Genomic DNA, 15,227 nt, shown 5'->3' with positions numbered 1-15,227 from the left:
AACTCAATGCAGTACACACTGGACTTTGATGGCACCAGACCAGCAGATGTTCTGGATTTGTGAATGTTATTTCTCTGATCCAACCTGCATTCAATTCACTTCTTTTCATAGTATTTTAGTTTTACTTTACACCAGGTTGTGTGAAGGAGGCATGTGAGCCAGGCCACAGTGCATGGGAGGGGAGCACAGGAAACATCACCTTGATAGCCAGATACTTAATCATCTGAATTTCCGAAATGGAGAGACAGATTATCAGGATTTTACTGTACATTTATTGAGTATCAATATTGATTAGTTCTCTGAATGTGTTTACTAAACATTTCCTAGCAAGTCTCTAAAACAAGGCTTCCAAATTATCAAACAAGCCCCTAATGCAGTACACAAAAGAAATTGTGTAATAGCAATTTACCCCATCTGCATTATCCAAGGGAGAGTGGCAAGGAGGGGAAGAGAAAGACTAGCTGTGGACTAGCAGTGGCTGCTCCATGTGCTGACAGATTGTCAGGTCCCAAGGTCCCTTTTATCCTTATGAGGTGTGATGAAAAACGGCATCTCCCCTTCTGGGCATATTACCAACAAGATTCCGAGGCTCAGGAGAGCTGTGCAGCCAAAGAGGTAGACAATAGTTTCTATCATATCCATCAGGAGGCAGTGAGAGAACATGGTTGTACATGGAACAGCCAATTCCAGTCCCCAACAATGGCCATACTTACTAAATTGACCAGGATTATGCCCCGGGCATCACACCTAAGCAATGAACAGCTGTACCACTTGTCCAAACAGCAGTTGGCACAAGCATATTCTGCACATTAGCTTGGTGGTCATCATGCCATGTGGCGACACCATCACCATTTCATTGCTGAGGGAACACAAATCGAGGCAATATTTCACGTCAGTTTGCCTGCAGAGCAGCACACACCACCAGATTTGAAGACTGCTTTAATGAGCGATCCGGTGGAGACGGGGCAGTGGTTAAATTAATCTGTGTGTTCGGACTAGGACCAAGAGCGTCATAGCAAATGAACATTTTGCAGATTAACGATAAGCAGGGTAACAGTGTACAACCCTTGGTTCTTTGCTCAAAGTAATTAAATAAATGCAATGGCCAGAGGGACTCCTTAACTTTTTTTTTAATTGTCCAATAAACTTTATGAAATTATCAAAATTGAGAAATTTTACAATTCCAAATCATTTAAAACTTATCAAACTATCGTTCTGAATTTGTTTCAACAAATGAAATAATTACAGTCATGGCTGCAATAAATTAAAGAAATTACTACAAAAATAGTTATTAACCATGTTGTGTGGTTTCTTAGTAATGTGGTGTGTTCACTTATGGATTTATTAAGTACAATAGGATAGGCAATAAATAATAAAATATTTGCTGCTAAATTAGCAGTAACACATATCTTGACAATTATTACTTTGGAGCCTTGGGTATTATTTTGGTCAGGATTTGATACTTGTTGAAATACCAAAGGAGGTATGCATACTAACATCAGGCTAATAAAACACATTGATTAAATTTATTGGCACACACTTATGAACCAGGCTAATAGATTAAGGAATTAAAAAGTAAAAAACTGCAGATGTTTCAATCCCTAAATATTGCCTATATTGTAAGTAACATCCTGGTTACCACGCAAATATGAATGAGGTGAGGGAATGCTCTGTGTTCTGTTTCATAAAGACATGGCTTACACCCAGCTCCCCAGACAGCCATCCAACCTGAAGGTTTCTCCATCCATCGCATGGACCGTACTGGCATCTGGGAAAGGGAGAGGAGGGGGCGTCTGCCTCATGGTCAACTCTGCATGTTGCTCAGACGTGGCAGTCCTATCCAACTCCCGCTCTCCACACCTGGAACACCTAGCTGTGAAGTGCCGTCCCTCCTACCTACCGAGGGAATTCATCTCCATCATCCTGACCGCGGTCTATATCCCTCCCCAGGCAGATGTCCATCTGGCACTGGGAGAGCTGCACGCCGTGGTCAACAAGCACCACACGACTTACCCCAGGCATTTACCACCATAGTCGGAGACTTCAACAAAGCCAACCTGAAGAAATCGTTCCCTAACTTCCACCAATATGTCTCCTGCTGCACCAGAGGATCAAACACCCTCAGCTACTGCTACACGACCATCAAAGACGCCTATCGCTCTATCCCTCGCCCTTCGGTAAATCCAATCATACGGAATTGCTGCTTCTTTCTGCCTACAGGCAGCAATTGAAGAGCGCACCCCCAGAGGTGAAGACTGTACGGGGGGGGGGGGGCACAGAGGGACAACTCCAGGTCTGGAGTCTGTAGACTGGGCAATGTTCAGGGACTCTGCAACGGACCTGACTGAATACGCCACAGTCGTTACAGACTTCATAAAGAAATGTGTGGAGGATTGCATCCCAAGTGAGTGCTTCCTGACCTTGGATGAACCATGAGATCCGCATTCTTCTGAAGACCAGATCCCGGGCATTCAAGTCTGGAGATAGAGGTCTACAAGAAGTCTAGATACGACCTTGGTAAGGCCATCAAAAAGGCCAAAAGGGACTTCTGCTCTGGAGGATGAGACGGATGTTCGGCAACTGTGGCAGGGCTTGAATGCCAACACCTCCTACAAGGCAAAATCAGGAGGCAGCTCAAATGACAGCGAAGCATCACCCCTTGACGAGCTCAATGCATTCTAAGCACGGTTCGATAGGGAGAACACTGATCTGCCTTCCCGAGCCCCCATTCGCCATGATGGTATTTCGGTACAGTCACAGAGGCCAACGTCAGAAGATCCTTCAGAGGGGTGAACCCTCGGAAAGCGCCTGGATCTGATGGTATACACGGGCTTGTTTTAAAAACCTGTGCGGTCCAACTCGCTAGAGTTTTTACAGACATTTTCAACCTCTCACTTCTGAGGTCTGAGGTTCCCACCTGCTTTAAAGGGCATCAATAATACCGGTGCCCAAGAAGAGCAAGGTGATGTGCCTCAATGACTATCGACCAGTGGCACTAACGTCTGTGGTGATAAAGTGCTTTGAGAGGCTGATCATGGTGCAAATCAACTCATACCTCGACAAAAACCTGGAGCCACTGCAGTTTGCTTACCGCCACAATAGATCAACGGTGGATGCAATCTCACTGGCTCTCCACTCCGCTCTGGACCACTTGGACAACAAAAACTCATGTCAGGCTGTTATTCATTGACTACAGCTCGGCATTTAATACCATCATCCCCTCCAAGCAGGTTACCAAGTTCTCAGAGCTGGGTCTCTGCGCATCCCTCTACAATTGGATCCTCAACTTCCTCATTCACAGACCACAGTCTGTCCGTATTGGTGTAAATGTGTCATCCTCGATAACAATCAGCACGGGAGCACCTCAAGGCTGTGTGCTCAGCCCCCTGCTGTACTCACTCTATACTCATGACTGCGTAGCCAGACATAGTGCGAACTCCATCATCAAATTCCCCGACAACACCACTGTTGTGGGAGGTATCACCGATGGGGACGAATCAGAGTATAAAGTGATATCGACCGATTGACCAAATGGTGCCAGCACAATAACCTCTCTCGCAACATCAGCAAAACCAAAGAACTGATTGTGGACTTTGGAACAGGTAGGATGGGGACCCACAGTCCCATTTATATCAACGGGTCGATGGTGGAAAGGGTCAAGCACTTCAAATTCCTGGGCATGCATATTTCTGAAGATCTATCCTGGTCCCAGCACACTGATGCAATTATAAAGAAAGCACATCAGCACCTCTACTTCCCGAGTAGATTACGGTGAGTCGGTATGTCAAGGAGGACTCTCTCGAACTTCTACAGGTGCACAGTAGAGAGCATGCTGACTGTTTGCATCGTGGCTTGGTTCGGCAACTTGAGAGTCCAGGACCGGAAAAGGCTGCAAAAAGTTATAAACACTGCCCAGGCCATCACCGACTCTGACCTCCCTACCATCGAGGGGATTTATCACAGTCGCTGCCTCAAAAAAGGCTGCCAACATCGTCAAGGACCGACACCATCCTGGCCACACACTCATCTCTCCGCTGCCATCAGGCAGAAGGTACAGGAAGGAGCCTGAAATCTGGTACATCCAGGTTCAGGAACAGCTTCTTCCCCACAGCCATCAGGCTATTAAACTCGCCATATTTGTAACATACCTACAAGATATCAAGTGTGCAATTTTACATTTTTATTTCAATTTTTTCTCAAATTGTAAATGTTTGAAATGTTTTATATTTTATTTGTTGAATAGTAATAATTGAACTTTAAAACATCCATATTTAAATAAATCTGAATGAATGTGAATATTTTAAATAAAGGTTCAAAGGTCAATTTATTGTCACGCGTACCAATTAAGGTACAGTTAAACTCGAATTACCATACAGCCATACTAAAAAAAGCAACAAGACACCCAACTACATAAAAGTTAACACAAACATCCACCACAGCGGATTCCCCACATTCCTCACTGTGATGGAAGGCAATAAAGTCCAATCTTCTTCCAGCTTCTCGACAATGAAATCCAGCTCGGGCACACGGTAATATTTGGACTATTTGCCAAAGTTTTTATAGCAGTTTTGAAAGCAAAGAATATCCTTCTGCTCCATGGGCTCATCTCTTCTCTCTTCACCACACCCACACAATCAGAAGGCTAGTTAAGCCATATATACTTTTGTGGTCAGTGTCAAAGGAAAATGCTCAGCCACTTCATTAACAACTAACCACATGCGGTTTACAAGCTTTTGAGTGAACTTGTTGCAAAGAAAGATGGGGTGATATATAAAAGACAAGTTTTGATAAAAAATTCTCCAATTCTGAAGTTGGACCATTAACTTCAGTAAAACTAGTTCCCTCACCCTAGTGAGAATATAATGACCCGCATCTCAACTCTCACATCCAAGGCACTTTTTTTTTTTTTTTTTTTTTTTTTAATTTTATTTATATAGCACATTTTTAGTCAACTTGCATTGACCCCAAAGTGCTTCACATAATTACATCCACACACACAGGCAAAGGTGGGTGAAGTGTCTTGCCCAAGGACACACACAGGCAAAGGTGGGTGAAGTGTCTTGCCCAAGGACACACACAGGCAAAGGTGGGTGAAGTGTCTTGCCCAAGGTCACAACGACAGTATGCACTCCAAGCGGGATTCGAACCAGCTACCTTCCGGTTGCCAGCCGAACACTTAGCCCATTGTGCCATCTGTCGTCCCGTGTTTGAATATCTTTGGGAGAAACCTACTTCCTCTTCCAATATTAGAATGTTACGCATTTCATTAAACATCGAGTCACCCTCCCTACTGCTAAAACCTTCACCTGGAAAAAGTATACATAGGAGACCAAGGAACTAACCATTGACTTTAGAAGGGGAGTGTTTAAGAAAGAACTGCAGATGCTGGAAAAATTGAAGTTAGACAAAAATGCTGGAGAAACTCAGCGGGTGAGGCAGCATCGATGGAACAAAGGAATAGGTGACATTTCGGGTCGAGACCCTTCTTCAGACTGATGTGGGGGTGGGGGGGGCAGGAAGAAGAAAGGAAGAGGCGGAGACAGTGGGCTGTGGGAGAGCTGGGAAGGGGAGGGGAAGGAGGGAGAAAGCAAGGACCACCTGAAATTGGAGGTCAATGTTCATACCGCTGGGGTGTAAACCGCCCAAGCAAAATATGAGGTGCTGCTCCTCCAATTTGCGGCGGGACTCTGGACATGGAGGAGGCCCAGGACAAAGGTTGGATACGGAATGGGAGGGGGAGTTGAATTGCTGAGCCACCAGGAGATCAGGTTGGTTAATGCGAACTGAGCAGAGGTGTTGGGCAAAGCAATCGCCAAGCCTGCGCTTGGTCTTACCGATGTAGAGCAGTTGACACCTAGAGCAGCAGATGCAATAGATGAACCTCTGCCTCACCTGGAAAGACTGCATGGGTCCTTGGGTGGGGTCGAGGGGGGCGGTAAAGCGACAAGTGTAGCATTTCCTGCCGTTGCAAGGGCAAGTACCAGGGGAGGGGTGGTTTGGGTGGGAAGGAACGAATTGACCAGGGAGTTACGGAGGGAGCAGTCTCTGCGGAAAGCCAAAAGAGGAGGAGATGGGAAGATGTGGTCAGTTGTGGGATCCCGTAGTAGGTGGCGAAAATGTCGGAGGATTACCTGTTGCATGTGACAGCTGGTAGGGTGGAAGGTGAGGACAAGGGAGACTCTGTCCTTGTTACGAGTGGGGGGATGGGGAGTGAGAGCGGAGCTACGGGATATAGTAGAGACCCTGGTGAGAGCCTCATCTATAGTCGAAGAGGGGAATCCCTGTTCCCTAAAGAATGAAAGAACTTTAGAAGGGGAAGTCAGGAGACTTGAATCAGTTTTCATTGGTGACTCAGTGAGAAAGAGGCAACTGCTTCAACTTCCTGAGCATTAACAACTCGGATGACCTGACTGGGGTACAGAGCATGGATTTAATTACAAGAAAAGATGATGTTTTGCGTCTCGAAACATCACCTATTCCTTTTCTCCAGATATAATTTCAAATATCAAGTACTCGACTTGGCCATAAGAGCCCGCTGTCCAGGCAGTGTTGCAGATTTGGCCTGGCTAAGCCAAGTTGTTGGCGTCCTCCACTGTCCGTGTTCTTGCAGGCCGTATCCGATCCCCACGCTCGGCGCCCTGGAGCGATGCACAATCTAAACAAGCCACAGGCTGCTTCAGGGTCTCCGGTGGCCTACGACAGACTCCTCGATTATTGACCCGTGAACCTTCACCCCTCGCGTCACCCGGCCACCACTCAGTTCTCATTCTCTGCAGGTGTCTCCCACAGGCAACCACATAAGTTAGACCCCACTATGTTCACCTTTGTCTCCCTGCGCCAGCTGCCGCCTCACTGTAACTATGCAGACTGGACCCTGACACAAATGTCACTGGTCCATTTTCCTCCATAGATACTGCCTTGTCTAGTACCTCTCGTAATATGTTTATTGTTCAATAATTGCTATATTCTGACTTTCAACCGGTATTGTTCACCTATTTTCAGCTGACAAATCGAGTCTATCAATTAGTTGATTTTAAAATTCTTATAAACTTATTTTCGAACCCCGAGTTTATCCCCAACACTTTCAATCCACTCCTGTTTGACAACAACCCACAACGCTCCCCACCAAAGATCTTTCAAATCCTGTTCTCCATGTCATCTCAAAACATTTTGTTAAAAATGCCAACATATTCTGAATGAGTACTACACTATCAAACATGCAGTCATATAATTTAAGACATTTATTACAAGTATTGTCTGCTCTCTCAACTGCTTGCAAAAAAAATTCCAAAGACTACTTTGAAGGAAAGCAGGAAAATTACTCCAAGCGATTTTTAATGACTTGGAAAAAGTCATCATGTTACTCGTTACAGTTGCTTACAGTGTACAAATTGCCCATATTCAGTCCTACATTACACCAGTGACCACTTCAAAGAATACCATGGATTTAAAACTCTTTGGAACCTTTTAAAGCATGTGCTACTTTTTTTTTTTTTAAGATGTCAGTCTTTATTTCTTCCGGACTTTTACTGTTCCACTGAAAGTCAAATTATCTGCTGATATGGTGCCAAACTCTGAAGTTACCTCTGTTTTTAAACTTGCCTCTCACACCTGTCCTTTTACATCATTGTGTGATTTACAGGCAAATTATGTTTGATAATGTGCCAAAGAACTATGGATATATTATTATGCTAAAGACATAAAATACAAGCTTGAGAGTCAAGAGATCATGTGCTTTGAAAGTATAAACTCAAATGCAAGATGCTAAAAGGTGCAAATGTGATTTATTTAAATTCTACGTGTAGATAGTGTTACTAAAATGGACCAATTATAATCTTCACAACTAAGCACAGGTTTATTTTTCCAAAAAGGTAAAAATTGTGTGTTATCCCAGACCATTCTGCAGCTAAAACACATTGTAGCAACATTACACGAGTAACAATAGCACAGTTGTGAAATACCAGGGCTACCACTGCTATTACCTCCACTATAAATCCATGAACCGTAGCATTTATTTCCAGATACTCAATGTAGCAAAAGGAACACATGAAGTTTGGAGGATGGCAGAGCAGGACGTGACCAGGGTCTACTGGACAAATCCATTATGTGTGTCAAATATGATTTCAGTTCACAACACTCTTATCCAGATGAGGGTACAGTGGATTCGCTACCAATAGGGAGGTTTCACGGCAGTCGGGTCACGACCCATGACCCGTACTGTTGCTACGCTACTCCAACTGGAGTAAACGCGATGAACTGCAGGTAAGCACTTACCATTGTTTCCAGCGTAGCGGGCCCGTTAAAACACGCCGAAATTGTCGATTTTTGCGCTGTAAATAATTATGGAAATCGGGATAATTTGAGAGACATTTAGCCTACTTCAGAATTCCAAAAGTGAGGAGAAATGACGGTAGATAGAAGCGAGTGCTGAAGGGACAATAATAGCCAGAGTGCTTAGCGAACATTGGCCATTTGCTCACTGCATTTCATCAACTAGGGCATTATTTGTGTTTTTTCTCGATTCCTTTGGTATCTAAAAAGTCTCAGAAGTGATAAATCCGGCTGAAATTTTTTAAATCGCCCATGGTTCTCAAGTGGGTTTTTACATACGAATTGAAAACGCATCTGAAGAAAAATTTACAGCCAGATTTATCACTTCTGAGACTTTTTAGATACCAAAGGAATCAAGAAAAAACACAAATAATGCCTTACTGTTGATGAAATGCAGTGAGCAAACGCGATAATTCCCAATATTTTTAATTCCGATATCTGCACAGCCAATGTTCGCCAAGCACTTTAGCTGTTGAAGTCCCTTCAGCTCTCGCTTCTCTTTACCTTCATTTCGCTTCACTTTTGAAATTTTGAAGTTGGATGCATGTCTCTCACTTACCCCGACTTCCACAATTTTTTTACAGCGCAAAAATTCAACATTTTGGCGGTTTTTAACATGTAGGAAAGTACGCGTTTCTTGCATTAATAACACATACGTTACGTGCCCCAGTAACACACAGTTACGGATGTCCCCCAGATGGATTGAGCGGCTCCGTGCGTCAAGAACCTATGACCCAGTGACCTTACGTGCAACCCCCCTATTACACACAAAAATCTAGGATGACATAAAAGATGAGAATTAAATCAAGGTCAGTCATTTCGCCCAATTAAATATAAGTGCTTTTATTAACTGCCTTCGAAGTGGATCCTCAGCTTTTCATTCCTGAAGTCAACAATCAGCTCCTTGGTCTTGCTAACGTTGTGGTACCATTCAATCAAATTATTAGTCTCCCGCCTGTCCTCTATCTCTTCTAACAACAATGGTATCATCGACGATCTGAAAGATGGCATTGGAGCAGTGTCTGGCCACAGTCATGGGTATAAAGAAAGCACGCAGCTTTAAGATACCCCTTTGCTGATAAGTCATTGAGGAAGTTATTATTCTATGTACTGATTGAGGTTTGCGGAAGAGGAAGTCGAGGATACAATTGCGTAGGGATGAGCAAAGATTCAGTTCCCTGCGTTTGCTACGTTTAGAGAGTATAATGGGTCTGAACTCGGAGCTGTAGTCAATGATAACAGCCTGACGTATGTAATGTTCAACCCAAAAAAATGGTTTTGAATAGTTTTAACTGAATTCTCTAGGTTTAACCGGGCGGCACAGTGCTTGTAGTGCCAGAGACCAGGGTTCGATTTGGCGATGGGCGCTGTCTGTACAGAGTTTGTACATTCTCCCCGTGACCTCATGGACAGGTCTGTAGGTTAATTGGCTGAGCGTAAATGCAAAAGTGTGTGTGTGTGTGTGTGTGTGTGTGTGTGTGCACGCGCTTGTGTTAATGTATGGGGATCGCTGGTCGGTGGAGATTCAGTGGGCCAAAGGGCCTGTTTCCACGCTGTATCTCTAAACTAAAAACTAAACTAAACTCATTTGCAGATAGAACAGGATTACATTGGTCTGCACTGACATCATGCAGGTTCTTATTGGTAAAAAGGTGAATCAAATCAGCCCTACACGAATAGACAGATTTTCAGTCATCCAAATATATACATTTAAGAATAATTTAAACTAATTAGGTACTTACACTTCCATTGTACTTTTCATGATGTCAGGACATCACAAATCACTTTACACTCAACAAAACTTCTGCAGTATAATTACTGATGCAATATAGGAAGTGTAACGGCACATTTCCACATCAGAGCTCGCAAGGTAAAGAAGATGATCAGAGAATCTATTGGCAACACTGACTCACCTGGGAGAACTTTCACAAAAACTGTCCAAATCATTCTGCAGAGGCTGAGCACACAATAAGCGTGGAAAAAAAGCATCTATCAATGTAGTACTGCATTCACCCTGCATTGCATTAATGCAACTGCCTAATCTATGGTAGCCTCTGGAATAGGACCATCACCTTGAACACTACAAGCATCATTATCCTTTTTGATGTGTGGATAAACAGATGAAACAGGAAAATCTTTTTTTTAATAACAAGTCCAAGGAGTGCCATTAGCACATCGATGGAAACTTTAACCGTCTGCGCTGAGGCCTAATGGCGGAGCTGGCGACCTCGGGACTCCGGAGGCAGCCTGTCAGGACTCGCCCTGGGCTCGCTCCCGTGAGGGCGGCCCAGCTCGGGGCTGGAACTGCGCTCCCGTGAGGACGGCCTGGCGAGGGGCCGAGACTCTCCCGTGAGGGGCTGTGGCACTCCCGTCGGAGTGGCCCAGCCCGAGGGAGGAACGGCACACCCGTCGGAGTGGCCCAGCCCGAGGGAGGAACGGCACTCCCGTCGGAGTGGCCCAGCCCGAGGGTGGAACGGCACTCCCGTCGGAGTGGCCCAACCCGAGGGTGGAACGGCACTCCCGTCGGAGTGGCCCAGCCCGAGGGAGGAACGTCACTCACGTGAGGGCGATCCGGCTCGGGGCTGGAACGGTGCTCCAGTGGCTGGGACGGCGTTCTGGCGGCGGTGACCCGAGTCCGGGGTTCAGCTGCGGGCCAGTGGCTGCGTCCGCTGGACTGGAGGGCGGCAGCTTCGACCACCCCGGGCCGCGGTGTTTGAGCCGACCCGTTGCGGGGTTCGGTGATCCGCGGGACTGATTTACCATCGCCCGGTGGGGTATCGCCTCAGCGCAGAGGGGGAAGAGGAGGGAAGAGACTGCAGCCCTAAGATTTTTGCCTCCACCACAGTGAGGTGCTTGGAGGACTCACTGTGGTGGTGTTAATTTGTGTTTATTGTTGTTATTATTGTATGATTGTATGTATGACTGCAGGCACGAAATTTCGTTCAGACCGTAAGGTCTGAATGACAATAAAGGCATTCAATTCAATTCAATTCAATTAAGCTAATATAAATTTCACTTGCTTGTTTCATATACCAGTTCAAAGCAGACTTTGCCATTCACAGAAGCAAATTTGTATCCTAGCAATTTTTTTTAAATTATTTCCAGCCTTCTTCAATGTATACACTTGGCATTACCAAAAATCCTTTTTGCATTTCCAGATTTGGCTCCACTAACGTTTTCGATATTGGTCTCTGATACGCCACTTTTTTCCAACTCATCCAAAGCTCAGCGCTACATTCTGTCATGCACTTTCCCATTTGTTCTTTGCTTCTCATTCAAAGATAATATTCCTTGAGCCATTCATACTCTGCCAAGTCTGTTCACATCCTTACTTTTAAATACACTCCAAAATTCATCTTTCCGAGTGCCCCCATTTACACTGCGCTTTGGTATTCTATTTACATGACACATTGGAACACCTGCTTTAATGACACTGTGTAAATGTAAAGCTGTTTGGCATCGCACAAGGTGCCTGAAACGTCACCTCTTCATTCCCTCCACAGATGCTGCCTGATCTGTTGTTACTCCAGCACTTTGTGTTTTGCTTAAGATTCCAGCATCTTCAGTTCCTTGCATCTCATGAACTATAGTTGGAGGATTATAACAGCCATTATATAAAATCAGGGGAAAAAAATTGCAAATTGGTGCTTAAACTAAGATAACTTTTTCTTAGTATTGAATTTTTTTTTAATAGTCATAACATTGGATAAATTGGAAAGACTTATTAGCAGCATCTGAAAAAAGATTCCATCTCAATATTGTTTATGAAATGACTGGCATCAGCTTGTTAGCAAGTATGAAAATGAATTAACACGAGCAGATGTATTGCGTAATCCAACAACTGCAAATTTTTAAATAGGGTCTTACTGGATTATCTCATGATCATGTGATTTTTTTGGAATTGAATACATAAATCTGGTGTACTAACATTACGCCACAGGAAACAAACTGCAACTATCTTATGTGAAAACGTGACCATTAATTGCTGCTTATTTACTTACTGTGATAAACAGCAGTAATCATTGACTATGGTATGTTTCTTCAATCATTTGATAAAAGCATTCAAAACAAATGAATTTGCATACAAAACAATTTGTTCATAAAAATAAAGCAAATTGAATGGCCCACCAATATTTTATCATCAATTTTAAGTTTTATAAATGTTTATATTCTTAAACCCTGCAGCATTGGTAAATTAAAATATTTCATGATTCAATATTTCACATTTAGAAATACTGCAGAGGTTAAGAACTTCCTCAAATATCCAAATTGATAAAACTTAGGGTCTTGAATGTGTACATTTTTTAAATCTTCTGAATTGGTTATTCTCCATACTTGCACCTTCTCACCTCAACTTCACATTTCCGATGAACAACCTCCAAATAGTAGTTGAAAGCTTTAAAAATCACAGGCTTTAAAAGCACACCCAATTGCCATTCCATATCTTATTTTATTACCCAGCCTGTTAAAGTGTTTCTACTCATTACTGTAATGAACAAATGTGTCCAATTATATAATACTCAGCAGGTCCGGCAAAATCTTTGCTGAAAAAACAGACCTTTCATCAGAACAGCTCGCCGACTAGAAGCAATAACAAACGTTTCCATCTCCACAGATGCTGCGTCACCTATCATGCACTTGTCAGCATTGTTTCACATTCCCATTCTGTTTTACTTTGCTTTGACTACTGTCCAACTGTATTGTAGGGTATGTACTAATGTAAATAATAATATATTTGTGCAACTTTGTCACACCATTTGTGCAACTTTGTCACAGCATTCATTGGCATCAGCAGGATTCCTCAATGTAAAACTTAATTATGTGAACCAATTTTGCCTGTTCAAAACATAGGTTCAATTTATCAGGTAGCACAACCAATCTGGCAGAAACCTACAGAAAACACCAGGTACAAAAACAAGTCTTGCCAAACACAAACCAAGCAAATTACAAACCACCGTCAAACAATGTAGGTGCTTTCCCAAAAAAAGGGGAAACATTTTAATAAGCTAAATCATTGATAACCAGCAGATTACAATTTGATTCCCAAGAAAGAAAATGTTAATGCTATTCAATTCTACTAAGAAATAAAGCCTTGATAGAGTCAAGAGTGTCAAGAAGTAACAAGGAAAAATAAAATCACATTAATGCTTGATTGTCCAAATTAATGCAGCCGGGTTCGGGGCAATATCACAAACCTTTGTAGTGTTGTCTTTGAAAGTTTAACCTGCTTTTGGATCACATCTCTGATTCAATCACGAAAGAAACTACATACTCTGGCCAGCATCTGGTTACTTCGCGCTATTGTTGCAACATGACTTGAAGCAGTCATTAGACCAGGAGAACCCGATTTATTTTGCAACATGTTCCCGAGCAACCTACTTCCGACCTTCTTTCATTTAGAACGGAGGGAGTTGATAACAACCTTCGCTTAATGCAATGACTGTTTGCAAAATTGTCATTGGTGTAGAGCATGCACAAATCTAAACACGCCAAAAAAGCAAACACTAAGGAAATATTTCGGGGCCAAAATTGCAAACGCCGAGGGCATGTCAGGGGCAAAATGTAAACACCGAGGGCGTTTCGGGGGGGGGGGGGGGGGGGGGGGGGGGGGGTACAATGCAAAATAATTCGGGGGGTGCAAAATGCAAAGACTAACGACACATTTCTTGGGCAAAAATGCAAACACTGAGGACATTTTTAGGGTGGGCAAACTACAAACACTAAGGATACATTTCGGGGGGCAAAATGCAAACACTAAGGACATTTCAGAGGGCGAATACAGACACTAAGGACATATTTCGGGGGTCAAAAATGCAAACAGTAAGGACACATTTCTGGGCCCAGTGAGGTTGCAAAGTAGAACCTACTGCTGCTGCAAAAAAATGTTTTTTTTGAACAACTTTCTTCCTTGTGCAACTAGTGCGAGAAGTAAATAAATGTTTAAAACAAGCAAGCGAAGACACGTACCAGACGGAGCCATAGGCGCCGGAACCGACGGGCGAGAGGCTCTGGTATCGCTCGGGCACTTCCCAGATGGTCTTGTTCAACTCCTGCCGGTAGTAGTGCGGCCTGACTCCTGACATGGTGCAGAGACCCGGGGCGGCGGAGGTCAGGCCCAGCCGAGCGAGCAAGCGAAGGAGGGGGGAGGTAACTAAATAATTAATGTAGAGAATAAATGAAAAGGTTGCTTATTCTTTTTTTCCTTTCGCCTTGTTTAAAACAAGTGCTAAGTGCGCGCCACCAGTCACGACCTGCAGCCGAGCTCCGCCATGGTTGCTGAGGGAGGGGAGAGACGGCCGCGCCGGAGCGGCGACGACGACAGCAACCCGCCCGTGCGCGCCTCTGACAGCCGCCCGCGCTCCAGCTTCCCCACCTGACGTCAAGCGGTGCGCGTCCCCGCGCCCAGCAAAGCGCGCCCCCGACAGGCAGCTGCCGGCGCTGCAACTCCAAGCTCATTGCCCTCTCCCGTGACGTCAGGCAGCGCGCGTCCCGCGCCCGCGTGACCGATTCCATGCCTACCCCAACAGCGCATGCGCAACCGCCGGTTTTCGAGCCTCCCCCCACCTTACTCTTCTTGCGGCCGTAGTGACGTCAGGCCATTGCGCACGCGCCATTGACCGTCACCCTCCCTCTGCCGCAGTGACATCAGGCAGTTTCCCCCCTCCCCCATGCAGTTCCGGGGATTACGTCATGCTTCCTGGCATTGCCTCCTGCGAGAGGGTCCGGGGGACCTGTCAATCATCCTCTCCTCTCCCACGCTGCGGGCGGATGCTTGGAAACTTACTGCAGGAATTGTTGCATGTGATTTATTGCAGGAGGGATGCATTTAAAAGACCCTACGGCAGCTGTTGATAGTCATCCTAGCCAAAGGCTTGGAAACTGGATGCAGGAATTGT

At 44.6% G+C, this 15,227-nt stretch overlaps 1 protein-coding gene across 3 annotated transcripts in view; it reads right to left on the bottom strand.

Moving 5' to 3' along the window:
- Positions 1-14,728, bottom strand: part of LOC116986814 (mitogen-activated protein kinase 14) — a 49,311-nt gene extending 34,583 nt beyond the window's left edge. Inside the window, exon 1 of one of the 3 annotated variants that reach the window (XM_033042534.1) lies at positions 14,299-14,728. In XM_033042534.1, the coding sequence (XP_032898425.1) occupies positions 14,299-14,414 (116 nt within the window). In that variant the 5' untranslated portion in view covers positions 14,415-14,728. The remainder of the gene's footprint in view (positions 1-14,298) is intronic. The other 2 variants (XM_033042537.1, XM_033042533.1) reach the window with 2 other exon arrangements.
- Between the last annotated feature and the right edge of the window lie 499 nt (positions 14,729-15,227).

This window comes from Amblyraja radiata, chromosome 24, assembly GCF_010909765.2.
Source record: "Amblyraja radiata isolate CabotCenter1 chromosome 24, sAmbRad1.1.pri, whole genome shotgun sequence".
NCBI lineage: Eukaryota > Metazoa > Chordata > Chondrichthyes > Rajiformes > Rajidae > Amblyraja > Amblyraja radiata.
This window is presented reverse-complemented; position numbering and strand designations above follow the sequence as displayed.